Source organism: Trachinotus anak, unplaced genomic scaffold (genome assembly GCF_046630095.1).
Source record: "Trachinotus anak isolate AG129_WGS33_773 ecotype Australia unplaced genomic scaffold, CSIRO_AGI_Tana_v1 ptg000005l, whole genome shotgun sequence".
Lineage (NCBI taxonomy): Eukaryota > Metazoa > Chordata > Actinopteri > Carangiformes > Carangidae > Trachinotus > Trachinotus anak.
In genome coordinates this window covers 18,872,408-18,896,875 of record NW_027273856.1, presented here as the reverse complement: position 1 = coordinate 18,896,875, position 24,468 = coordinate 18,872,408, and the positions used below count along the sequence as shown (strand labels likewise).

At 43.2% G+C, this 24,468-nt stretch overlaps 3 protein-coding genes across 12 annotated transcripts in view; 1 reads left to right on the top strand and 2 right to left on the bottom strand.

Moving 5' to 3' along the window:
- The window catches only part of bcl11bb (BCL11 transcription factor B b), a 31,387-nt gene extending 19,329 nt beyond the window's left edge, over window positions 1-12,058 (bottom strand). Inside the window, exons 1-3 of one of the 4 annotated variants that reach the window (XM_071478697.1) lie at window positions 10,917-12,054; window positions 10,507-10,817; window positions 2,262-2,645 (exon numbers count right to left, since the gene is read on the bottom strand). In XM_071478697.1, the coding sequence (XP_071334798.1) occupies window positions 2,262-2,645; window positions 10,507-10,570 (448 nt within the window). In that variant the 5' untranslated portion in view covers window positions 10,571-10,817; window positions 10,917-12,054. Of the gene's footprint in view, window positions 1-2,261; window positions 2,646-10,506 lie in introns of all 4 variants that reach the window. The other 3 variants (XM_071478698.1, XM_071478699.1, XM_071478696.1) reach the window with 3 other exon arrangements.
- ccnk (cyclin K) overlaps window positions 1-22,101 on the top strand; it is a 263,741-nt gene extending 241,640 nt beyond the window's left edge. Inside the window, exons 2-12 of one of the 3 annotated variants that reach the window (XM_071478713.1) lie at window positions 15,159-15,217; window positions 16,173-16,411; window positions 16,658-16,739; window positions 16,831-16,962; window positions 17,357-17,462; window positions 17,566-17,623; window positions 18,150-18,319; window positions 18,417-18,625; window positions 18,848-18,878; window positions 19,112-19,183; window positions 19,680-22,101. In XM_071478713.1, the coding sequence (XP_071334814.1) occupies window positions 15,209-15,217; window positions 16,173-16,411; window positions 16,658-16,739; window positions 16,831-16,962; window positions 17,357-17,462; window positions 17,566-17,623; window positions 18,150-18,319; window positions 18,417-18,625; window positions 18,848-18,878; window positions 19,112-19,183; window positions 19,680-20,236 (1,665 nt within the window). In that variant the 5' untranslated portion in view covers window positions 15,159-15,208 and the 3' untranslated portion in view covers window positions 20,237-22,101. Of the gene's footprint in view, window positions 1-15,063; window positions 15,218-16,172; window positions 16,412-16,657; window positions 16,740-16,830; window positions 16,963-17,356; window positions 17,463-17,565; window positions 17,624-18,149; window positions 18,320-18,416; window positions 18,626-18,847; window positions 18,879-19,111; window positions 19,184-19,679 lie in introns of those variants that run through there. The other 2 variants (XM_071478710.1, XM_071478714.1) reach the window with 2 other exon arrangements.
- A 2-nt stretch (window positions 22,102-22,103) lies between these two features.
- Window positions 22,104-24,468, bottom strand: part of ccdc85cb (coiled-coil domain containing 85C, b) — a 46,149-nt gene continuing 43,784 nt past the window's right edge. For all 5 annotated transcript variants that reach the window (XM_071478717.1, XM_071478718.1, XM_071478719.1 and 2 more), the window contains one exon: window positions 22,104-24,429. In XM_071478717.1, the coding sequence (XP_071334818.1) occupies window positions 24,340-24,429 (90 nt within the window). In that variant the 3' untranslated portion in view covers window positions 22,104-24,339. The remainder of the gene's footprint in view (window positions 24,430-24,468) is intronic.

Sequence of the window (24,468 nt, the reverse complement as noted above, 5' to 3'; positions counted from 1 at the left end):
GAACAAAGCTCTCCTCCGCTCTTTCATTTGGGGCTTCGAGTGCTTTCATGTCCTGTTCTCTTAGTGATAAGACTGTCTGTCTGTGTGAGTGACTAACTGACTGCCGCTCGAGCAGACTGGCTCACTCACTACCTCTGCCTAAATGTTTTCCCTCTGACCACCTACCAGACAAAACGCCATGTAAAACGCACCGAGTCTTTCTCATTGCATAAGCCTCCAAATGAGTTCCATGTTTGTGTGTTTCTGCTGCAGCTTCCAGGGGGGCTCGCTGCTAACATTAGCTGAAAAATTAAACAACTGATAAAAGCCATGTTACTGTCTAGAACACACTGTCTGAGAGACACTAAAATGTCTTTACTCTTCAAAATAATGCCCATGCTTTTTATTTCCTGAAATTAGCAGTGACATCCAAAACTGTGCTGTCACAGATTGCTTGTGATCTTTCTTCAGTAAAAAAAATTTTTCCCACTGCAAAAGTTGGTGACCACACACACAGCTGCTGGCCGCACACACACAGGAACTGTGCATATGTGCTGATTTCTGCAGTGATGACAAAATATGTCTACAGCAGCTTTGATTATGAAATGAACAAAATGTGCAAATGTATGAAAAACATTTTCCCAGGGCTTTTTTTTTTTTTTTTTTTTTTTTTTTTATAAAATGTTTTGCAATATCTCATAGACCAGAGCTAAATCTTATAGAATCCGACAGTAAAAACTGAGTGACATACAAAACTAAATGAAAAGTTTCTTCTAATACACGAGTAGAAGGAAAAACTTAAAGCCCCTCTCTTGTGTTTTTGGTGTTTTACATTTTTGGGGGTGACTGAATGTGATCAACAAAATATCATTGCTTATTCTAGGGATTTAAATGTAATAAAAAATTTTTTTTAAAAACATGCACTTGCTGTGAACCCAATGAACCAAGAGCCTGTTGTCATGGCATCTACACAGAGTCAACATTCACACCTTTTACATTAATTCTTTTCGTCTACCATTATCTGTAGAAACCAGTGTAACCACTCACTTAATTTCAATGTGCGGTGGCAGTTGTGTAAGACCTTATTAACCTAATTAAAACTGTTAAATGTCACTCGCACGTATGAATCTATCCATGTCTGCGACACCGTGCTGTTTGAGAACTTTTATTTTGAAGGACTACTCTACACTTTGAGACCCTAATATCTTTGAAAACGACACATGTATGACATAATATAAAAAATAAAAAAAAAAAGACTTTTTATGACCTGGCAGTTTGACACACAGTGTGGTGGTGACCAGTCTCTGTGTTAATCATACAATCTTTCTCTATGTGATTGTAACTTTTACAGCACAGTCGTCTCCCTTTTCTAACCAAGTCCCCCTCAGCCTGCTGGAGTCTGTGTAATCCTGGATAGCCTTTCCAGCTCTTGGGTGTGATGGTGACTGTCTCCTCTGATAACTTTGAACTGGTTTCCCTGCAGCGCTGGCAGTCTACAACCCCCCCAGCCCCCCACCCCCACCCCACCCTCACTACCACCACCACTGCTGCTGCCGCTGCGACCCCCCCCCCCCCACACACACCCCTCAGCCAGATGAACGGCCTTGCTGCTTTATTAATCCTCTTCTCCTCACCATGCACACAGATGAATTTTAATCAGCTTCCTTAACCTCTTTTTTTTTATATGCTGCAGAATTTCTTTACAAACGCTCAGATGTGCAGTCACATGAGCAAAAAAAAAAAAAAAACACCACAACACACACACACACGCGCGCGCACACTGGGGGCGGCTCCTCTATCACCTTCTTCCTCGCCTTTCACAATTGGTTTCAGATGAAGAAGTCCTTCAGGCCTGCCAGTGTGTGTGTGTTTGGTGTGTGTGATTTTGTGTGTGTGTGTGTGTGTGTGTGAACATGTGTGTGTGTGTGCATATGTGTGTGATGTTTTACTTAGAATGAAGCAGAATAGACACACAGTGCAGCTCTCACTCACTCTAATGAAATCATCCCAGGCTACATTAATCCCTCCTGAAGGCCACTGTCAAAATAACAAGCAGCTGGGATTCTTTAAAGAGAGCTATCTGTCTTGGACAGGTGAGAGATGTGTGTGTGTGTGTGTGTGTGTGTGTGTGTGTGTGTGTGAGACTACATGTTTTTTGTATCTATATGTGTGTTTCATACATGTGCATCTATACTGACAGGAGCTCTCTTCAGACTGTGTGTTTACAGTTGAGTCGTGTTCTTGTAATTGCATCCTCCTACAGTGTGCTCTAGTCTCCGTACCTCCTCTCTCCTGTTTGGGGCAGATTCCCTTGGCCGGCGTCAGCCTCCTCTCCTCATCCTCTTCTCCTCCTGGGGTCACCTGGACGCCCACCTCCACTGGAATGGACCCTCTACCCAGCTCCAGTGACCTGGCCCTGGGAGAGATGGGAATGCCCGTGATCCCGCCACTCTCCCCAGGCTTGGAGAAAGACCCCAGGCTGCTCCCGGGGCCCCGGCACAGACGGCGCTTGTGCTCGATGAAGACCAGGATATCGCCCAAAGGGAAGTTGGTCTGGCACTGGCCGCAGGTCAGCAGATCATGCTCCCCAGGTCCTGCCCTCCGAGGGCTGGGGGTGGATGGCTCTGGAGATGGAGATCCCGCCCCTGAATCATGATTGGCCTCTGCTGCAGAAAAGGGAAGAGGAGGGTAAAAGATGTTAACTCAATGGTGTTTTTTTTTTTTTGAAGTAAGAAGAAAGAAAGTGAGAGACAGACGGAGAAAAAAAACACAGTTTAGTTATTCCTGATGACATTACCTGATAAAAGCCATCTCTCCCTACCACACGAGATGATCATTACGTTCACAACTGTGTTACTTTCATGGCATAAAACAGCGCCGCTGTGAACCTGCTTCGCCTAGACAAACACCTGCGCAGCTTATCCGTGAGAGATCTGCGTGGGTGGGACCCAGCACATAAACTGTATGTATACATATGTGTGTCTGTGTGTATATCTGCCTGTGTGTGTTTGTGTGTGGCCAGGAAGCTATTCATCTCACAGTGCAGGCTGGGTTTCCGGTGAGAGCCCTCGCTGCACTAAGCTGTCATAGCTAGACGGCTGCCTTCACCATGTGGGAGCCCCAGCTTGTGCAGAACAAAGTGTAGCATAGCGGAGGCCACATCCACCAGAATGTGTGTGTGTCTGTGTGTGTGTGTGTGTGTGTGTGTGTGTGTGTATCACAGAATAAGACAGAGAAAAGAAAAATGAGAAGGATATGAAAAAAAAAAAGTAAGACGTCTGAGAGTGTGTGTGAATGTGTGTGTGTGTGTGTGTGTGTGTCTGTGTGTGTGTGCATGAATGGAGCAGCACACAGGTGAGTTCGAACACTGTATTCTCCACAGACAGAAAATCTATAAAGCCAAACCCGGGGTCCTGTTAAGAGAGTAAATCTCATTCTTCACAGATCTGACACGGTCATTAATAACCATTACACATTCTTCCCTCCCTCCTCCCCTATGGCAGAGACTGACTCCCTCAGCTTAACGTAAATCCCTCATGGACAACCTCCATTTTTTTTTTTAAACACTACCCTGATGTACCAGTATGAAAATGTGTCCTCTTCTAAAAAGCCCGGAGGAAACCTGAAGCTCCAGAGACTTAAGGGGCGTCTGAGTGAGTGTGTACCCAGGGAGAGATGTTTATACCTGGGAGAGGAGCATAGCAGCAGCGCCTGCCTGTCTCCGCTGCTCCTCCACTTCTAGCACCTGCACCCCCCCCGCCCACCCCCCCCCCCCCACCCCACCCCCTCTTTCTCTTTGCCTCTCTTCTCTCTCTTTCTCCAAACATGACACCCTAATAATTGCAAAGATTAGACAAAGAGGGTGTGCACTGGTTTGTGTGTCTCGGTGTGTAGTTATCAGAGCCGAGATCCTAAACTCTCTTATCTCCCATCTCAAACTGTCAGGGAGGCGTTGCTCCTCTAAACTCCCAATCATCAACCGTTAAACTCGGGCAGAGTTCCGCCTGAATATCATACACATTTTTTTTTTTTACCAAATTTTATGTTTCAAATACATCTTTACGACTCCAAAGCGCCCCTCCTACCCAACCACCCACACATACGCTCACACACACACATGTTCCAGTCCACTCACTTCGCCCCGGAGTGATGATCCGATGCCAAATATCTTTTCTCTAAATGGCGATGGGTTCCTGGATGCCTGCCAAATAATTTCCATCTCATAATCTTTGGCGGCAAAGAAGGAACACAAACACATATTTACCTACAGTTCACAGCTCGTGACCGCAATTCACATGAAGCAGTGTTTCTCAGTGCTCGCACAAGCCATGTTCACTGTGCGCACGCATGCATGTGTGCATATGTGCAATGCATATAAGTGGGACTGTGCAGGTGATATATGTGATAACAACATGGCGTGCTCTCATTTCTGACTCTGAAAGCAAGACAGGTGGCATGAGACCCAGATCCTCGTGTGTCGTACATGAGAAAAAGACAACATCGAGCCAACGAGCTGACAGACACCTGGGCATTTGAACTTGACTTTCTCCCTGTCAGAGGCAGGGACAAGTAGAATGAGGCCTGTTTGCTAACCTATGGATGAGTAACAAGGCCTGGGGGCAGAAGGCAGTAAATTAGCAGGCGTTGGCACCGTCACTGTGCCACTGGAATATCAGTCGGACAGCTTCTAAAAACCGCACCCCTCTCTGAAACCCGCTCACTCATCTATCCCGAGGCTCACCTGTGTGAGAAAAACACATGTGCAAGAAGGAACCGAGCGTGGAATGCTTGCAGGAAAGAAGAAGAAGAAGGGAAAAAAAATCAACCGCGGGCACAAAGACACTGAAATGGAAACACACACACGAAAGAAAAACACAGTATTGTAGGCTATCATCGTGACAGACAGTGTCTAATTCCTCTGTATAAACTCCTATGTGAGAGGAACATGCTTGATAGGTAAAGGAGCATAGCAGACGCACTGTCAAACATGCCATCGTCGAGAAGGTGTGATGATAGCAATGAAACCCAGCTGTCTAACATGATACCACACCTACTTTATTTCTCTCTGTGTCTTTCTTTCTCTCTCTCTCACTCTCTCTCTCTCTCTCTCTCACACACACACACACATATATGCAGAGCCATATTCACCCAATGACAGTCCTGCTACTCTGCCTTATCAAGTGTGAGTTAAGTCAGGCAGCCTTAGAGCACCCCCTATCAGTTTGATGAGGAGAGAGTCAGTTAGTCACTCCACTGCTGCTGCCTGCTGCCGCTGCACACTGCCACTGCACAATGTGTACCAGATGGGAGACACAGCTGAAGACAATGGGCCTCTTTCACCAATATTTCCATTTCTATAAAAGGCAGAAAAATATTCTAACGCCTGGCCAGAAAAGTGCTTAATGAAGAAGCAATGTTGTCAAAGGCGAGGAATTGTTTCTTTTGCATGATGAGATATTTTTTTCAATTTCCAAATAGTGAAAAATGTTTGCCATGCACTTCGGTGACAGACATTGTAATTTAACTGTCACAACTGGTATTTGATACAGTAAATGCGATGTCCTCGTCAGTGTTTTTCACAGCAGGGGCCAGGTGGAACAAGCTCAGTAGGTAAAACATGCCAGAGTGCATATGTTCTCTGACATTAATTGCCCCGATAAATAATACCTAATACCTAACTATTGTGTCTGTCCTTATATACTCCTATGTCTCACTGATGACTCTTTTTGTTGTTTGATTGTGCCTGAGGTGAAGGTGAAGGCGAAGAAAAATTTAAAACAGGGTTTGACAAGTTCTGCTCTGCTCTGAGTGGAATAAGACCCGGAGAAAATGTGATTTTGCTGAATGTGAAACATTTGTTTTTACTTAATGATATGTTGTGATTTGATGAGATTTCTCCTAAGCGGCATAACCGAAGACCGTGAAACTAGTGTCTGTTGAAGTTCTGACCTCACACAACATTTTAATAGCAGCTGCACACTCTGTTCTGCTGGTGAACGGCAGAGTAAGGCCAGGGGCACTCATATGATAGTCGACCACACTGTATGGGTTCAGACCTGCTTCCCTGTCTTTGTTTTCCCCTTCAATCTGCTGAGCTAAAAACATGCATGCACACACACATACACACACACACACACACACACACACAATCACATATGTGTGAACCCCACAGGGAAAGTCGGGTAAAATTCACGCTGTCATTGAAAATAAATGACACCAGCAACGTTGCAGATGGTTGCAATCAAAAATTCAAACAACAAGCGGCCTCGCTTAGCCTATCCCTTTTTCTCGGCTGCGATTGCCAAGGAAAGCTGCAACAGTGTGCGTTGTGTAAGGCCAAGCCTGTGTGTTTCATTATCTTATCACCATTTAATCTGTGGCAGTCTCATTTCTTATCATAAATCTTAGATTATCAGCCTGAAAGTGAGGAAAATACGGCTCTGCAGCTGACTGTGACCTGTCACTAAATCGCTACAAATGACTTGTCAGCTATGAGGCATGACATTCGCTGGCGTAAATCAAATTTGCCAAACAATTTTTGGAGATATAATACCAATAGTGAACGAAGCTTTACAGCATTGCAAAATTGATTAAATGTGTTCAATAATATAGGAAGAAAATCTGAGAACAGACTGCGACGCCTCATGGTAAATCATAAATCGCTCACCAATCATCTCCTGTGAGATTATCATCCGCTTACCACAATGTGTGTGAATATTTACTGTGGTGTTGCAGTACGTACGGTGGCTTTCTCTCTCTAGCATTTGACAGCCATATGGTGCAAATAAAGACGAAAACATTAACTGCTTCACAAGTAGCATGCCAGTTCTGAGAATAAACAGTGATCACGAGGCGTTTCCATGGCTGGATCCAGAAAACAATTCCCTGTAATAATGCTGATATTAGATTGCAAAAATTACCGGGTTTCTGAGCAAGCAAGGCCTGTGACGCTAAACACCACTCTTTCCATCCTAATGTGTGAGTAATTCATAAGGATATTCCTATGAAAGGTCTGTCTTTGTCATGGACGTGACTCCAAGTTGAATCATTGACTGAAAGAGCCTCAAAACGCCTGGAAGGGATGTTTGTCTTTTTCCCTGCAAGGATCTTAATTACACAAAGGATGAACTGTAAACAGAAGGTCAATTTCTACTCAGACAGAATTGCTTGTTACATATGATTTGTTGGTGTGTGAACATGTGCAGTTTGCACACAGTTTAGGGAGCGATGTTTGTGTAGTTTTAAAGTATATGCTGAGTCTATATATATATATATATATATATATATATATATATGTGCGTGTGTGTGTGTGTGTGTGTGTGTGTGTGTGTGTGTCTTCTTTCCTTGGCGCATACTTGTGCATTGTGTGCATTCATGGCAATTTACAGTCACTTGTGTACGTCCCTCTTGATGTCTGGCCTGGCGAGTAGATTTCCAGTACATAGTCTTCCACTAGACGCCTGTCCAGAAATATGCTGATATTCAGGTTCTCTGCACTTCCAAGTAGAGCATGACCCACAGGCCCATGGCTGCAGGGCTGCTGTGTTCAGTTACACTGAGTAACCCCTGATCTGACATGTGATTGATATATGCTGGCACCCTGCAGAAACTTCATATTATTACTCGGGGTAAGCAGATACCTTGGGACCGGTCTTGACAGCTGATACTGAAATGCTGTACAACCGTGAGACCGAGGCGAGCCAATGAGGAGGTGATATTAAAACTGTTACAAAGAAACAAATCCACTTTTAATCAGTTGCTGAAACGCTGTCTGACTGTACATACGCCGGGCTCTAATTTTATGTTGACTCAATAAAATTACAGTTTGGTTTTCCCCCAGTGCTCCTCTGATCCTCCAGCCTGAGGTGTGATCCTGGTCCTCTCCAGACCCACCCAGCTTAAGGAAACAGCCCAAAGCAACATGCAGGCTCCAGACGGTGAATGACAGGTACATTAAACGCTTTCCATCCATCAAAGCTAGAGTTGCGGTATCAATAGGAAGAAGTATGGTAAACATAGGTGCTTTGTGCAAACACAAGTGCATCTTTGCACACACTCACTCACAGACACACATTGTTCTTGCAGAGGTAGAATAACTGGAATCAGATAATTAGGATTTTTCAGGTGTCTGTTCAAAGTCCAGTTTTTGTTTTGTATGTAATCACCTCGGTGGCTTTACAACCAAAAAAAATAAAAATAAAAAAAATACCTGCAAGTCCAGTCCTTCCTTACTCTTGCACTTGTGTCTCTCAGGTCATTATCGCTGCTTGTTGAGGCCACAGTTCAACAGTGTATCATGTGAAAGAACAGGTAGGACCAGATTCAGGCCCTCCAGATGGCCCAGCTTTTCAGCATCCTACTGTACATGCTCTAATAGCCACTTTAACACAACACTGACTTCTGCCTGATCGACCTGAGCATCAAAGCTCCGCCTGCATCTGTAAATATCTCAACTTTAGTCGTAGTTTGACACTTTCAGGTCTCTACAGACAGACAGGTCAGCTCATTAAAAAGCCTCAGGCAAGAACAGATGCATCCTGGAGGCTTTTGAATGCAGCTTCAGCTCAAACAAGGAAATAAAGAAATTGAAAGGTAATTTGTGACAATTAATTATCATTCAAATTATGCAAGTACCTACATTCAGCACCAGAGGTTCAGTATAAGGATATGCTGAGTGCACAGCAGGTGCTGTAAGGTTGCGTGTGACTGATATGCCACTGAGATGTCAAACAAAGTGACCCATGTCTGGAAGGAGGGGAGGCAAATATTTAACCATTATAGTCCAAATTTGTACAAGTCCCCTGGGGACAAATGAAAATATGGAAAACGTTGCAAGTATTTGTCATAATTCATGCAGGTAAATGTTAAACACACACACACGCCTGAGGTGAAACTGTGGTGATGTTAGAAATTTTGCACAGTTGAAAATGTACTGCGGTGAATCAGCTCGGGTGTCCATCTTCATTAAGTGACAGACAGTGACTGTGACAGCACAGAAAAGAAAGAGTCAGATCAATAGTCAAGCTGGATCAATATTTGTCATCTGCCTAAAATCTGCTGAGCATGCATCACACTTTCTCAATTAGAAAACAAAACCACTGGTTGAAGCAAACATTTAGATTTCAGCTCGCTCCTCACGCCTGAAATGACCGTAATTATTTGGACCGAGAAGTCGACAGGAGGAAAGTCAGTGGAAATGAGAAAGACAGAGAGACAGAGGCGAAGTGAATGGGAGAAATGATTAGTCTAAATGCTAAATGTGTCGGGTGGGACGGAATGCGCACAAGCCTTTTCAGCACAAAACAGACTGGCCAAAGATTACATCATGAACTTCTGCAATGAATTACCCAGATTAGGCCTCTATGAAATTGGATTTAGGCAAAGCACAGCGCTGGGAGATGAAGGTTAGATTGATATAATCGATTAGAAATTGGATTATGCGACTTTTTAATCATATGCTCCAAAAAAGAAAAAAAAAAAATTCTGCCTCAGATTTAATCTGTGCAATTTAATCACATTTTTTGGTCGCAGCTCTGAAAGCATCAAACGAGTTCTGACCCTGCGTTTAAAATATCGCATTAATAAAAGTTCAGCTTGTTCCTCACTTGTGTGTGATGCTCTCTTGCAAGTTGAACTTATTTTCGTGCACAGTTTGATTTTTGGTATGTTCTTAAAATGTTATCTGAAAGTACTGATAGGCCTGTGTGTATCAAGAGAAATAAATTTCAGTGTGTGTGTGTGTGTGTTTGAAGTGTGTGTGAGTGTGTGTGTGTGTGTGTGTGTGTGTGTGTGTTTGAAGTGTGTGTGTTTTGCTTGATAGAAAGAGCAGAAGCGGAAGAGAAAGCAAGAGGGGTTATTATTTAAAAATGAAAAATACAATTAAATTAAGATCCAAGTCACCTTGTGCAAAGCCACCGAATAAATAACCGGATTTAAAAATCACCGAAATGTTGAACAGAGTAGACACAAATAGAAACAGCGGCACATGTTGCAATATGCTGGAAAAAAAAAAAAAAAGCTAAATTGTTTTGTGATGAAATGTTGGATCACACACACTCATACGCGCGTAACGCACGTGCGTGCACATTCAGTCACACACACACTCACACACACACTTTGCCAGACAGTCCCACTGTTGTTGTCATTAGATCATCTGGCGTGGTATAAAGTCAAGAAGCTGAGAAGGGCGCGTTTGAAATATTCCTGAATTATTTTGCAGTGTGAAGTGTAAAAAAACAAACGTGTGTTAAAACGAACCGCTGAGTGTTTTCCACTTTATCACATGGTCAATCTATTTTTCTCATTCCAGAGTTATTGTCGGTAATTAGCGTCTTTGTTTGGTGTTTTTTTCAAATACGAAAAACAAAGCATGGGCACGGTTTGAATCTTTTTCCCCAATAAATGCTTTTGCGGGGGGGGAAAACTGAACTGAAAATCTGATTTAATAATAACGATAAACTATAAATCATTAAAATCAATAAACGTAATTATATATGAAGTGAGGAGACTAGAAACAATTGAACTCACCTTGTATTGTCTCCCTGTGCGTCAACGATAAGTGCTGCGGGTTCACCTGCTTGCGGCGGGACATTGCCCCGGCATTTACTCTGGCATCGCCCGGTGAACGGCACTTGGAGTCGGCTTGGACCGTGGTGTCGGTCCTCTCTGGATCGCAGGAGACCAACTTTCCCTCCTCCTAATCCCTCTGCTATTCACAGTCAGTCTTCAGCTGCAACTTGATGCGCGTTTCGGAAGGTGAGGAGTCGGACAGGAGCGCGATAAGGACGGAAGACCAGTTTGTCCACAATGTCCGGCAGCGCCTTCGGAGGACGCAACACCTGGATTGAGGAAGCCAAAGTGTGGTTTTAGGAAGCAGTTGGCTGATGAGCTGATATGTGCGCAGGTAGATAATATATTTTTTTTTTTTTTGCAATGACCTTTTTCAGATAAAAAATCCTGGACTGCCCACCTCTGCAGCGACCGTGGTGACAGATGAAGTACGGAGCACTCCACCGGTGAAAGGTATTGGCTCTTATTTGGCTCCTCTCCCTTTCCCCCTTTCTTATTTCTAATGATATGATTATATCACCTTGGGTCAAATGACTGCTGTTTATTCTAGGATTCCCTACAGTCCTTCGATGTCAGCAGTGGTGCGCTAAAATGACCCTTTGGCACTGACTCCTCCTGCGCGTTTTGGCATCGGTGCGCGGAACGGCAACTCTTGGCTCTGGTGGCAGTAGCCTCGCTGATTGAGAGAGGGAGAGAGAGAGAAGGAGAGAGAGAGAGAGAGAGAGAGAGAGAGAGAGAGAGAGAGAGAGAGAGCAGGCGGGCAGACAAGACACCTCCTCCTCCTCGTCCAACAAGCAGAGGTCCAATGTTTCCCAGTTTCCTACAGTGTCGAGGCTACTTCTTGTTGACTCACACGATGAAAGAGGCTCTGTTTGGGAGGACCCGCATTTGTGCGTGTGCAGACTGTAGTCTCTGTTTGTGTGTGTGTGTGTTTGTTTGGGTGTGTGTGTGCGGTTGGGGGTTGCCTTCGTGGAGTGGGATGGGATTCAAGTTCAAGTGAGTCCGTGACGTTTGCGCGTCAGACCCCACAGACATGTGAGGAGGGCGGCGGACAACAACACGCTGACACCGGGGGCAGCTCGCGGCGGCTCCCCGGAGCTCGGCGACGGGCTCCACACAGAAAGTAATCATCAGTCAAAGACGCGCTCACACTGTCTGCCTTTTGAAGGAGTGTTCATTTGCCGCACAAAATGATCCTCCACCTGAACATTCATCAGCTCTGATGGTCATTCAGTCCAAAAGAGCACGATGCCCAACAGTCTTATCATCATTTCCCTTTATCACACCCATTCGTTTTCTTTATGCTTTGATCACTTTACTGATTATCACAACATTCAGTCTTTCATAAAATGCCAGCTGAAATTGTGCAGGCATATCAGAAGGATTTAGTTTCAAACATCAGGAACAGGCACACCTAGATCAGACTAAACGAAGCATCTGGGTTCAAAGGTCACCTTTAATTTAGATAATGAATACTTCTGTGTTATTGGGGCATTCTGGGCTATGTAAATGACCAAAGAATGCCACTGCACATGATGAATAAGAATGCAAAGCACACCTACTTCCTCACATTGGATCAGGAGGGTGGTGGGGGGGGGGGCTGCATCTTTGTTGTTTGGGTAATTGAAACATGTTGTGAGGCAACAGTACCCTCTGTTGGCACAGTCTGGAGACATTACAGGTCTGTTTAGAGGGGTGAGACCTTAACACATCCTTGCTATACTTTATTCTTATTTTTAGAATGAAGCCTCAATTCAGATTCTAAGAGAGTCTTTGAAGAGTAGATCAGGTTCACTCAGTGGCAATTAATGGCACTAATGGGCAATCATTCCGCACATGATTCACTGTATTCATTTAGATCAGTGTATGCACAGATAAGTGCTTTGTACAGGCTGCAGCTCAGCTAAGAACATACTCAGGGTTCTCCTTTTTTTTTTTCACCGTATACATTTAAAACATGTACTGTGCTGTAAATTGGTTGAAATACATTGTTGCATAAAAATAAGAGCCTAATACAGCTATTTAAAGTTGACACTATTTCCTTGTGGATCAGTAGAGAAGTGTGCAGCTATAGCAATACATTTTATAGTCTGTCATTAATAAAACATGGTGGGCAATTTTAAGAGCATTAGAAGTTTGATTGCTTCAGGGCAGGCCTAGGGGACTTTCAGGACAGTAATTATTTATATAAATGAAATGTCATCTCAGCTCTGGCTCAAGTAGACATAACCTCAGCAGACTCCACATGGAAACACTACGGCACAACAGTTATCTTTCACAGATAGGCCGAGCATGTTGTCAAGCATATTGCTTTGACTGGAGCGCATAAATTCGGTATGTGATATTACATGAAATGTCTTCTTCTTCGCATCAGGCCAAGAGAGCAACAGCAGTCGTGGACACATTGGATGCTGAAGGAAAACATTATCCTGAGTTCACACACACTCTCTTGCCATCCCTTCTGGCTGCAAGAGGCTCCTTGATCCTTACCCATGGGTTTCTCAATAATACATCAATGCCTCCATTATAGCTTGTATCTGCTGGCTCCGGGCAAAGGCAGTTTAAGCTGGGTTGCACAGGGCCAGCATACCACAAATACCCTGCTTGTGGACACAGGAAAGGTTTTAAGTCCAAAGTGTTGCCTCTAAGGAGACATGCATCTCGCATGGTAAGTGCCATCACTGAATGCGAGATACCTGAACACACCGCGGGGCATTACCTACACAAGAGATGAGGATACGAGGAAATGAAAGCTTTGTCCAAGTAACAAGAAACATTATGTTGACACTTAAGCTCTTTTCCAAAATGACCCAAGTTTTAAGGAGATTCCGAGCACTTATAATTTATGTTAAAACATAAAAATGAGCCCAAGGACAAAGCTTAAGTCTTTCACATCAGTGGACAAAAGTACATGCATCTCAACTGGCTTTGGTTCTGGGTCACAACCTTCGTCACATCCTCTTATCTTCCATTTTTCATGTCTCTTCCATCAGTTTACTCTCTAAAGGGTACCAAAATAACATTAAACTCTTAAAGTAGACCAATATACATGAAGGAAAACAGCACACAATGCAATTTTTAAGAACAAAAAGAGGATTTGGTGTTCTCGAGGTTAAGTGTACCAACTGGTCAAAGCAGCCATTTTTGATGTGTTTAACCACAATGTGACAGGACTGACATAAACAATGAAAGGTCCACTCTAGGACAGCTCATGGTAATATGAATATTGCTCTGGGATTTGCTTATAGTCAGTGCTTCATTATGCAATGTTTAATATTAATAAAGAAAGTACAAGTATATATTATTCATAAGCTGATTTACTGTGGTGTGTGTGTGTGTGTGTGTGCGTGTGTGTGTGGACTTGAGTGACAGATTGAGATGCTCCCTTGCTACCGGCAATACAACTAGACAAGGCTCTTACTTTTCTACAGGACACATCCTGACAATTTCTCCCACAGTTAAGAGGATTTGTCCGAGCACGGGTGAATATATAATGCATGCAGATTCCAAATTTTAATTTGGAAGAAGTAAATGATTCAATGCTGGCTTTTCTCTGAAGAGAGGCTGGGAGGGGAACAAAGAGGCCACACGATGGTACATGTAGTCTACACTTACACTGTAACCTTTAAACCAATCAAAGGTGATAATGATTATCATGAGTTTTTGATCAATTGAACTTCAAAGATCGAAGGAAAAATTTGCTTTGTTTTAATTAATAAAATTTTCCTTATTTACCATAAAATCCTCAGTGTTTTTTTGTTTGTTTGTTTGTTTTTTGCAAAAGTTACTCCTATAGATTTTTTGTATGTAGCCTATCGATGATTTTGATTGATTTGTGGATAAAAGCAATCAATTATTCTTTTACTCATCTAAAAGTTTTATTCATTTTTGTGGTAGTCAAACAGCTGATTTTTGTATTGACACAAATAAAAATCTATGTCTTAAGATATCAGACAAAAAACACCCCAAACTATAATTGCTTCAGTGTCATTGTTGTCTTTTACTCCAACAAGAAAATCTATAGGTACAGGGACATTTTTCAATAAATGTATATTTGTTCAAGCCAGTTAGGTGCAATTCAACCCTCCAGCAGCACAGACCCATTTGTCATTTTTAGTAGTATGTGACAAAATCCAGTATCAAGTAAGCATTCAGAATATTATCTTAAAATATTCAATCTATCATGTGTGTGAATGTTTACTGTCTTTTGAAGCCTTGTTCACAAGATTGCTTTTTACAGACTCTGTGTCAAATCATAAACTGCTTATGTGCCAAAAATCCAGTCCTGTCCACGCAAGCCCACGAGTAATTATTTGTCTCCCTCTAGTGGCTTTTTCTGGAAACAACATATTTTCATCACTTAAAAAACAAACAAACAAATGATTACACGTATATTTTCTTTGGGATTTAATAGCGGGAATAGTATTTGAGGCATTGATCAAGTGAATTCAGCAGAGAAAAGGTAAAAGAAAACTCTAACCACAGCACATACGTACCACATGTCTTGCGTAATGACGTCAGCCAACCGTCTCTGACGCACTGAGTAATGGCGATGCCCTTGTTACGATGGGGACTGTTGTTGATCACTTCTTAGCCAACTTATTGTGATACGGATTGTTCGTACAGCTGTCTGTTTTGGGTGACTCAGTCTGACGGCTACATGTTAAAGGTAAGGGCTGTGTTTCATTATAAACACACGGTCGATTATCGGGGTGAATTATAACTACTTTTGACAGGCTCTAGCGCACCGAGCCGCAGCGGTGTTAGGACCGCGAGTGGAGCAACTTTGCTAGCCGGGCTTAGCTAGCCGCGGCGGCCGGCGAGCGCACTCACCTGCTGAAGTGACAACTTTGACTGCTTTTGTTCCCAAAGTTTCATTGATTTTAGCCTCCTGGTGCGTTTAAGCGACCTCACCCGCGGCGGACCCCCTGTTTAACACGAGGTCCACGCACGGCCGGTTATTTGGTTCATGAAAGCTAACTTTAAGTTAGCGTTAGCACAGCTGACATTTGTGAATCTTAGCCAGAAGCTAACTGTTTCGTTATGCTAATCGCATAAACTGTATATGTTGCCATCGACGTCCACTTTAATCTGGTAATGATGGCGTTTAAATGAGGTTTTTCTATGGTCAAAGCTACATGCTAAACGGAAGGCGCAGATTACCAATGAATGAATGAGAGAGGAGGCTCCATGCCAAACATTACGTTCATGTCAGTCTGTTTTCTCCTTGCTCCTCTCCTCTTAATTGGATTTTTAACGGCTGGCTTAGTACATATCGATTATTAGTATTCCCTCCTCCGTTCTTATTTCACACAGTGTGGATTAGAAGAAATGGCTTGTGAGTTTTGGACGAAAATGGCTGCTTAAATGATCAAGTTAAAGGTAGCAGATTTGCATCTCCAGTTTTAGGTTTGTCGTAGGCTGTCAAAATCTGAACGTATGCCACTCTATATCCCACAGAGTTGAAATGACACCCGTTGATACTATTTTGTTGAACAGCGTCATTCAATCAAAAAGTTTTCCAGATTAACCAACACTGCTATCATGCTGAGGAGGTCATACTCTTGACTGCCAAATGCTGGTGAAGAAGAACTGCCATAACTGCAGCCTTTCTGTCTTCTTAGCAGTCCAGTGCAGCAGGTCCGTCCTCCGTTGCTTCTCCTCAGCCAATGAAGGAATCTAAGGAGAACTTGTCAATGACTGGCCAATCAATTCTGGACCACATCAAGCCATGCTGGTACTGGGACAAGAAGGATTTGGCCCACACCCCATCTCAGTCTGAGGGCCTGGACCCTGGCACAGAGGCTCGGTATCGGCGAGAAGGGGCCCGCTTCATATTTGATGTGGGGACACGACTTGGCCTGTATCCTTGAGTGATTATTAATTATGAGAACACTGGGGAAGGAGTTAGAACATAAATCAGTTTCTCCCTGATGAATATACAGTAAATATTTGTGAATCGTTTACAGGAAGCAGTTGTGAATTATTGTATGTAATGATCATAGCAGCACAGTGAAACCTTTTTATTTTTTACATAGCTGCTGACATCTAACAAATTAACTAAAAAAAATTGTAAATGGTTTCTGTGATGTCCTTGACTTGTCATCAGACACTATGACACACTGGCAACTGGCATCATATATTTTCACCGCTTCTACATGTTTCACTCCTTCAAGCAGTTCCCCAGATATGTAAGTTCAATGAGTGGTTAACTTTATTTTTTCTCATTCCTGGAAGTGGACTTAATGTGTAGGACTGATGTTGTGATTTGTGCTTTAACAGGTGACGGGTGCATGCTGTCTTTTCCTGGCGGGGAAAGTGGAGGAAACCCCAAAGAAGTGCAAAGACATAATCAAAACAGCCCGCAGCTTGCTGAATGATGTGCAGTTCGCCCAGTTTGGAGATGATCCAAAGGTGCAGCTTCTTTCATTTTTACTCTGTTATCTTGAGAGGTTTCCCCTGTTAACATTGCGTTGTAAGGTGTACTGCACCCTGCTATCTCAGTCAGGGAATTTGTTCTGGTCACTGAGTTCAGAAAAGAAAATAATAGTCTTAACCTAAAATCTGTTGAAAGCAGCATTACAGAGCCCTGCCATAATATCATGTAGCTCTACAAAGAAAAAACAAACATGCTGCAGCCTAATTACTGTTAATCTGCTCTAACAAGCAACCACACAGTAATCTTATGCTGCAGGATTCTGTTATTCTCTCTCCACTAATGACCTTTAAAGTTACTAGTATTTGCTGTAGATGTCAACAGGCCAACAGGAATACTTAGATACTTAGATCATTTTATTTTCTTCAACAGGAAGAGGTGATGGTGTTGGAGAGAATCTTGCTCCAGACTATCAAATTTGACCTGCAGGTGGAGCACCCTTACATGTTCCTGCTGCGCTATGTCAAGCAGCTGAAAGGTGAGATGGGATAAGTATGGCATCAGACCCACACGCAGTTTGATATATAATTATGCGAAGAACCAGGAAAGCATATGCTGTTTTTTTTTTCTTATTGCAACAGGGGAGAAAAATAAAGTGTGCAAGGTTCTGCAAATGGCATGGACGTTTGTGAACGACAGGTGAGCAGCTGGCGTGTAAACACTGTCTCCCATTCTCACCCTTTGTCATAGATGGTTTCTTCTGTAGTGGTGGTGCATCAGGCAGTTGATTTACTTACTGTTTAAAGCTCTACCACCCAGCCTGCCAGCTGGTAATTAATGTGCGCTGACGACTGGATTAATTACTGAAACAGGCTCTACGGTCCAGGAAATGTTTATCTATAAAAACTGTAGTGCATGGGGGCGTCACAGTGGTTTAAGCAGCGTACCACATTACTGCAATGTCCCCAGTTTGAATCCGGCCACGGAGCTTTGTTTCCTGTCAACACCTTAACTCTCTCTAACCCATATTTCCTGTCTGACTCTGCTCTATGAGAAAAATAGAGAAAAGGTGAAAAAGAAAATAATAATTTCAAGAGTATACAAAACAGAAAAATTTGAATACAAGTACTGTCTTAAGGTTCCAAAAGGGTCCAGGTTTTTACAAAAGCATTTTCTTGACAAAGCTCAGATCTGAATGGAACCATTTTGCCTGTTTCCTTTGCAGCCTGTGCACCATGCTGTCTCTGCAGTGGGAGCCAGAGATTATTGCAGTGGCTGTCATGTACCTGGCCGGCCGCCTCTGTAAATTTGACATTCAGGAGTGGACGGCCAAGCAGTCGTCACGCCGCTGGTGGGAGCAGTTTGTCCAAGACGTCCCAGTTGAGCTGCTTGAAGGTGCTCATCATAAAGCCAAGACACTTCATGCCCTTCCTACCATATGTGTTTAATCTCCTTCCAGATTTGTCTCAACAAAAACATCTTTTTCTTTCAGACATTTGCCACCAGATCCTGGACCTGTACTCCCAGGGCAACAAGCCCATCCCTCAGCAGATGCAGGAGAAGGAGCGGGCACCTGCTCCTCCGCTCCCTGCCCCTCCGGTTCCACAGGGACAGCCCCCGTCCTCCAACCCTCCTCCCCCACCACCAAAGAAGACTTCCCCTCAGGGTGGCAGCCCTGCACGCCAGCTCAAACGCTCACATGTGAGTACACACTGGAATTACACTGTAGATGTTTTAAAACTATGGCTAATGGAAAGTCCTCTGCTTTTCTGCCCAGGTTAAATTTCTATATTTACTCATTTAAAATCTACGTTATATCCTACAGCTTGTGTGTTTGTGTTCACCTTGATCCATGTGTCAACACTCAATAGAACCTACCTCAAAGTGACACTGAATATTTGCATTCATTTTTCTTTTTTTCAGCCATCCCCCAAAGATGAACCAAAGGCTCCAGGTAACATTCTTGTTAAACCTCACGCAGGCAAAATTCTGTTCATTTAGGTTTTAAAGTAGTTGAAATCTTACAAATGTCTGTTCACCCACTGAAATACCTCCCAGAAAAGTTTGCTAATTAGCATGATATAGTATTTTTTTTTTGTTAGGTTGTATGAATATTCAAGCCTACAGCAAAGTCTTCATTTTACTTACTGGTATTCTGTCTTTCTGGTGTTCACTGTTATTTTACAGAACCAGTCGGGTCAAAGATTCCTAGACTGGAGAGCCCAATGCCCCCTCTGCCTACATCACAGCCTCCCTCAGGTAACGATCCTCTGCCGTCTCCCTCCAGTTTAATTTGTGGGGAAGTTAGATTGATTTAGATGTAGATTGAGGTAAAGCATAGGTACGCGTTGGCGTCGTCTCAACACCCCGCTGTTACTTTGCGTGTGTCACCAAATAGGCCCATAATGAGCAGCCGGGACCCCCTGCCTGGTACTTGAGCTTAGGAAGCAACCCAAAGTCTTTAGTCCTCTCAGTCTGCTTACATAACCAGCAACTCGTCTGGACATTAAGTTTCCCAACACACGCATACTCCTAACCTCTCCCAGACCAATCTGATTAGTGCTTGAGCCCGATAATGAGACCTCCTCTGTTGCTGAAGCCTGGCAGTCGTGCTCTGTCTGTGCGCTCACTGTCTGGGAATGGAGAGGTTATTTGAGATCGTGTGGGAGTGAGCAGCGTTGTATTATTTACAGGCAGGATGATGCCAACTTTTTAACAAGATGTTTTCTCTTTTCTGTTTCCTGTCGCTCACCAGACCGAAAAGCTCCAGTTCCAGCTCCAGCACCTCCCACAGAAGCAGAACCAGGAAGTGAGGCTGCTCCTCCTCTCCCGCATGCCCCACCTCCACACCAGCCTCCTCCACTGCCCCATCGCCCTCCTCCGCCTCCGCCCTCTAACTACATCATGTCCACCACCAGCTCCTACATGTCTGGGGAGGGCTACCAGAGCCTGCAGTCGATGATGAAGACAGAGGGTCCCTCCTACGCTCCCATGCCGCCCAGCTATGCACCCCCAATACCGCCATACCACCCTCACGTCTATCCACCGCCCGCAGCACCACCTCCGGGCCCTCCGCCTCCTCCTTCTACCTACCCACCACCCAGCTTGACCCCGACCTATCCACCTCCAGGTTACAACAGCTACCCTCCACCACCGCCTCCACGCATGCCACCAGGGCACGTACCCCCTCCAGGGATAGGCCTTCCACCTGCTGGGTACCCTCCTCCGCCCCCTGTTCCCCCAGGACAGTCACAGGTCCCCCTGCCCCCTCCGCCTGGCATGCCCCTGAACCGTGGTGGGTGGATGAGATGAGAGTGTGTCAACAGTCTATGAACTGAGGTTGTGCAGAGGGGAAGCTCGCTGAAGAGGGAAAACAACCAGGAACTTGTGCTAATCTGGTGCAAACAAAGGAAATGGAGCTTTGTTCACCTCCTCTTATAAACAGCTCCCAGGGTTGTGAATAAAGGCTTATCAACAGATAGACTTGAAAGGAAAAGTGAGGTCTGGACAGTATTGTTATGAGAACCAGAAGTGGTGCTGAAAGTTTGCAGTAAGAATCCTGAAATAATTTTGAGATTAGTGACTTAAACATGCGCAGGATTGGAACTTGGTGCACCCTGTTCCAGGATCTTGTAACAAACACTGTCCAGTCATTCATTGCTTTTGTTCTGGGAATGTACCAAGAAATAGCGGTATCAAAATTTTTTTTTCTTCTCTTTTTTTAGTGTTGTCAGACACGCTCACTCACCAACTGTAGGGGGATGAAATGTACCATTTTTACTTAATGTTTGAGTGGATCAAAGGCTGAGTCTTACATTTCCTTCTGATCATGTGTTTTGGTTTTTGTGAATTTCCAGTCCCCCTAGTGTTGTTCTCTCCACATTCCCACTGTTGCTGAGAAAAAACAGAGCGAAATAGAATCCTGAGTTGGTTTAACATGCAGTAGTCTGATATAAAAAGTACTGTCGCACTGAAAGACATGCTGTATATTCAAACATGGTCATGAATGTGCAGCGTGTTTAAACATGCTTTTTGTTCTTTTTGTCTTATTACAGTTTATTCGGTGAAAACACTGAGGTCATGTGGCAAGATGTTTCTGCTACCATTAGACGCTGTCTGTTGATTTTCATTTCATCACACTTCTTATTTTCTGCTCCATTATTTTTAGTGTAACTGCTCAGCAAACAGCTTCACATGAACTACACAACAGACACTCTGTTATCAAACCAACCTGACATCTAACACTGGACAGTCTAAGGTGTATTTGTACATATCTGATCTTTTCTTTTAGACTTTTTTTTTTGGTGGAGATTTTCTATCCGTATGTGCCTTAGTCAGGCTTCTCTTTTCTGTATGCTGCACGCAGCTGTGGTTTTGTGTCTTGAGTGGCACTTAGGACAGTAAAAACAATAAAAACTTGCTTTTCCTACTCTAAACTGAGTGGTATGTTTGCAGTCTATATCAGGTGATCATGTGTTGATCAACATGTTGCACATGGATTCACCATGTACAGCTTTTTTTGTCTGACATATCCCCACAGCTCAACGATAGGCATAAAAAATATACTGCAATTACAGATTGTGATATGAGTCTCGATTTCAGTTGGAGTGATAGCTTTTGCATTTCATTTCATTTTTTTATGGTCTGTTGTGACACATTTGACCTTTATCAAAAAAATTGCAGCACCTGCAATTTGGATATTGCACATCATATTTTGATTAAGTATTCAGCCCTAATCAGCACCATTCAAATAGCCTTGTAAAGTACAACCATTTATCTACAACGTTCACCTATTTCAACCGTTTAAATCGTTAGCTTAAAGTAATGGACACAGTTCTCTGCTCACTTGCTGACTAGTTTTCATGCACTCTCATCAGAAAGTCGTGATAATGTGTCACAATTGACCTTATCGGTTAGATTAATGCTAAATTAACTTAAACTGCTTCAATATGTAATCCGGCCTGTTTTCCTTCTTGACATGAACATTTTTTTGTTGAGTTAATTATTTGAATGTTTCAGGCACTTCCACCTCCTGTCAACAGCAAACGTGTTCTGGTTGGGAATCATGTCTAATTTTATTTGCAGTGGTGCACCAACAGAGGGCAGCCTAACCCATTCACTGAGGACAACATGCCTGCAAAAGTGTTTGTTTCATCAAATAAAGACAGTTCACAGTATATCATTAACCAACTTTTTATTTTCTCCCAAATTTTTCTAAAAGTGGCCTATTTTATGTTTTTCTTTTCACCTGCCTAATTCATTACAGTGAAATTCAAGAAAAGAAGTTACAGCCATGCTAGTTACTGCAGGAATTGACATTTATTTACGCTGTAGATTCTAGGATTGTGTACTGTGGTTTTAGCATATAGGCAGAAAAAAAGAAACACTATAGATGTTTAAAAAAAAAAAAAAAAAAAAAAAAAAAGACAATTGGGTTCCAAATCAAAACACCATGCAGAAAAAAATGTGGCACATCTCAAATCAAATGCCATATATCTATATAAAGTATTCAAAATTGTATCATGGCTTCAAATCAGTTCCTAGAAAAAAGGACACTTTTAAAAACCATACTTTGATTTAGTTTTTTGACCCATTATTTGAGAGAACAGAGGTGCACGACGAGCAGCCTCAGACATGTTCTAATTTGGAACAAATAACACTAGAGATGGGAGAGCCTGAGCTGTCAGTCATTAAACTAATCAAGCAGATCACTGCGGTGTGAATCTGATCAATTCAAAATACGACCGATCAGTCACTGATAGCACTCCCATCTCTATCTGACACCTGGCAATAAATACTTGGACAAACAGTTGTTTGTTCATTCTGACATCAAGAAATACTCGTTTTAAATGTTAGTGTTTTTCAGAAGACATCTAAGGGAAGACTTATCTCTGGTATTCTAAGAAAAAAGAAGAGTCAACTTTAAGAAACATGCGCTGCATAAACACACCTGCTGAATCCACGGCTACAGAAAAGATCAGAGTTTCAGAAAAGTGACCTTTTCGTCCGTTGAGATACAAAATGAACCAAGGAATTCAGAGCAATCAACGAAGCCATCAGAACTGAACTCAGGGTTTCGTATTTGGCCTTGAAAAGTTTTATTAGCGATAATGGGACGAAGCTCTTTAGTAAGGATTCAGCAAATGTCTTCAGCATTCTTCAACCGTGTTGTAACCAGGGTTCAAAAAAAAGAAAGAAAGAATTCACAGGCAGATGCTACAGCTGCAACAGAACCATTCAGTCTCCTTCCACACACACATACATAGACACACACGCACGCCAACACACTCTCGCAGTCACAGATGGGCAAAGGTAAAGCTGTAGCCCTCCCAACCTGAGAAAATGATTGTCAAGCATGCACACAGCATACAGTTTTTAGTTCATTTCACAGAATAAGAAAACGATCTATCCATTAACTCGTTGAGATGGTTTGATTCAAAAATGGCCTTGATACATTTTCAGAGGTTACAGAGAGAAGGAATAAAAGTGATTCATCTGGAAAAGAATTAAAAAAAAAAAAAAGAGAGATTAACTTTATTAACAAAAGCAAAACCCTGTTTAAGGTCCGGTTGTGTGTGTGTGTGCTTTTCAAACGAAATTATTGATCACATGGCCACGCTAGAATACAAAATAGATAAATCAACAATAACAATGAAGTAGTGCCATGGTTTTATACATAATATACACAAGATAACAGTGATCTCTAGACTTCATTATCCATAGACTTGTCTTATGAGCAAAAGGCGCTAGGTCACAGTGGGTTTCACTTAGTTAACACTTTAGAATGCTAATTCTAGTTATACTTGTTGACCACTAGGGGGAGGGGCGATACATGTGACAGGAGCTAGGGTCTCTATAGGAGGTACTATCAAAACTTATCTGAAGATACCACCACGATGTTGCCTTCACTTCCCAGCAACACGTGAAGAGATTTCTGCCCCTGTGGCCTCATCAGTCCTGTGCTTGAAACCATGTCATATCGCTATTCATGTGGCATAGCTACGCTCTGAAGGACTATAAGTGGCGTGGGTATGTGTGTGAGTGCATGTGCGATTGTGGCGGTTTTACAGAGAGAGATCATTGTGTAGACGGACGCCTCCAAACCAACGGAGAAAAGTGGTGAATCAGTGAAACTAGCTGCCAGTTGTCAACATAAGCTCTGAGAGATAAAAACATGTTGTACACGCCAAGTTGTACATGTGAAGAACAGACTAACAGGTCCATTCTGTGGCTACGTCAGCCGGTCTCGAGAGAGTGTTTGCTGAAGGAACGCTAGGTGCTGTAGGCAGTAGGGAGCACGGCATGATGGGTCGTGTAGGCGCAGGCTGCAAGAGGTGTTTTCAGGTGAGTGTAGGTACTGTAGATCCTGATCTCTCTCTCTCCCTCCGTCTCTCCATCTCTCGCTGGTTGCCGTGCTACAGCGGCCCTTTGAACTGGTTCCCAGAGAGGTGCTGTCTGATGGACAGCTTTGATCCTGCTGCATCACCCAGCTTTCTCCACACCACCTGCAAACAGAGGTGCAGAGAGGAGTTGAGAGGGGGAGA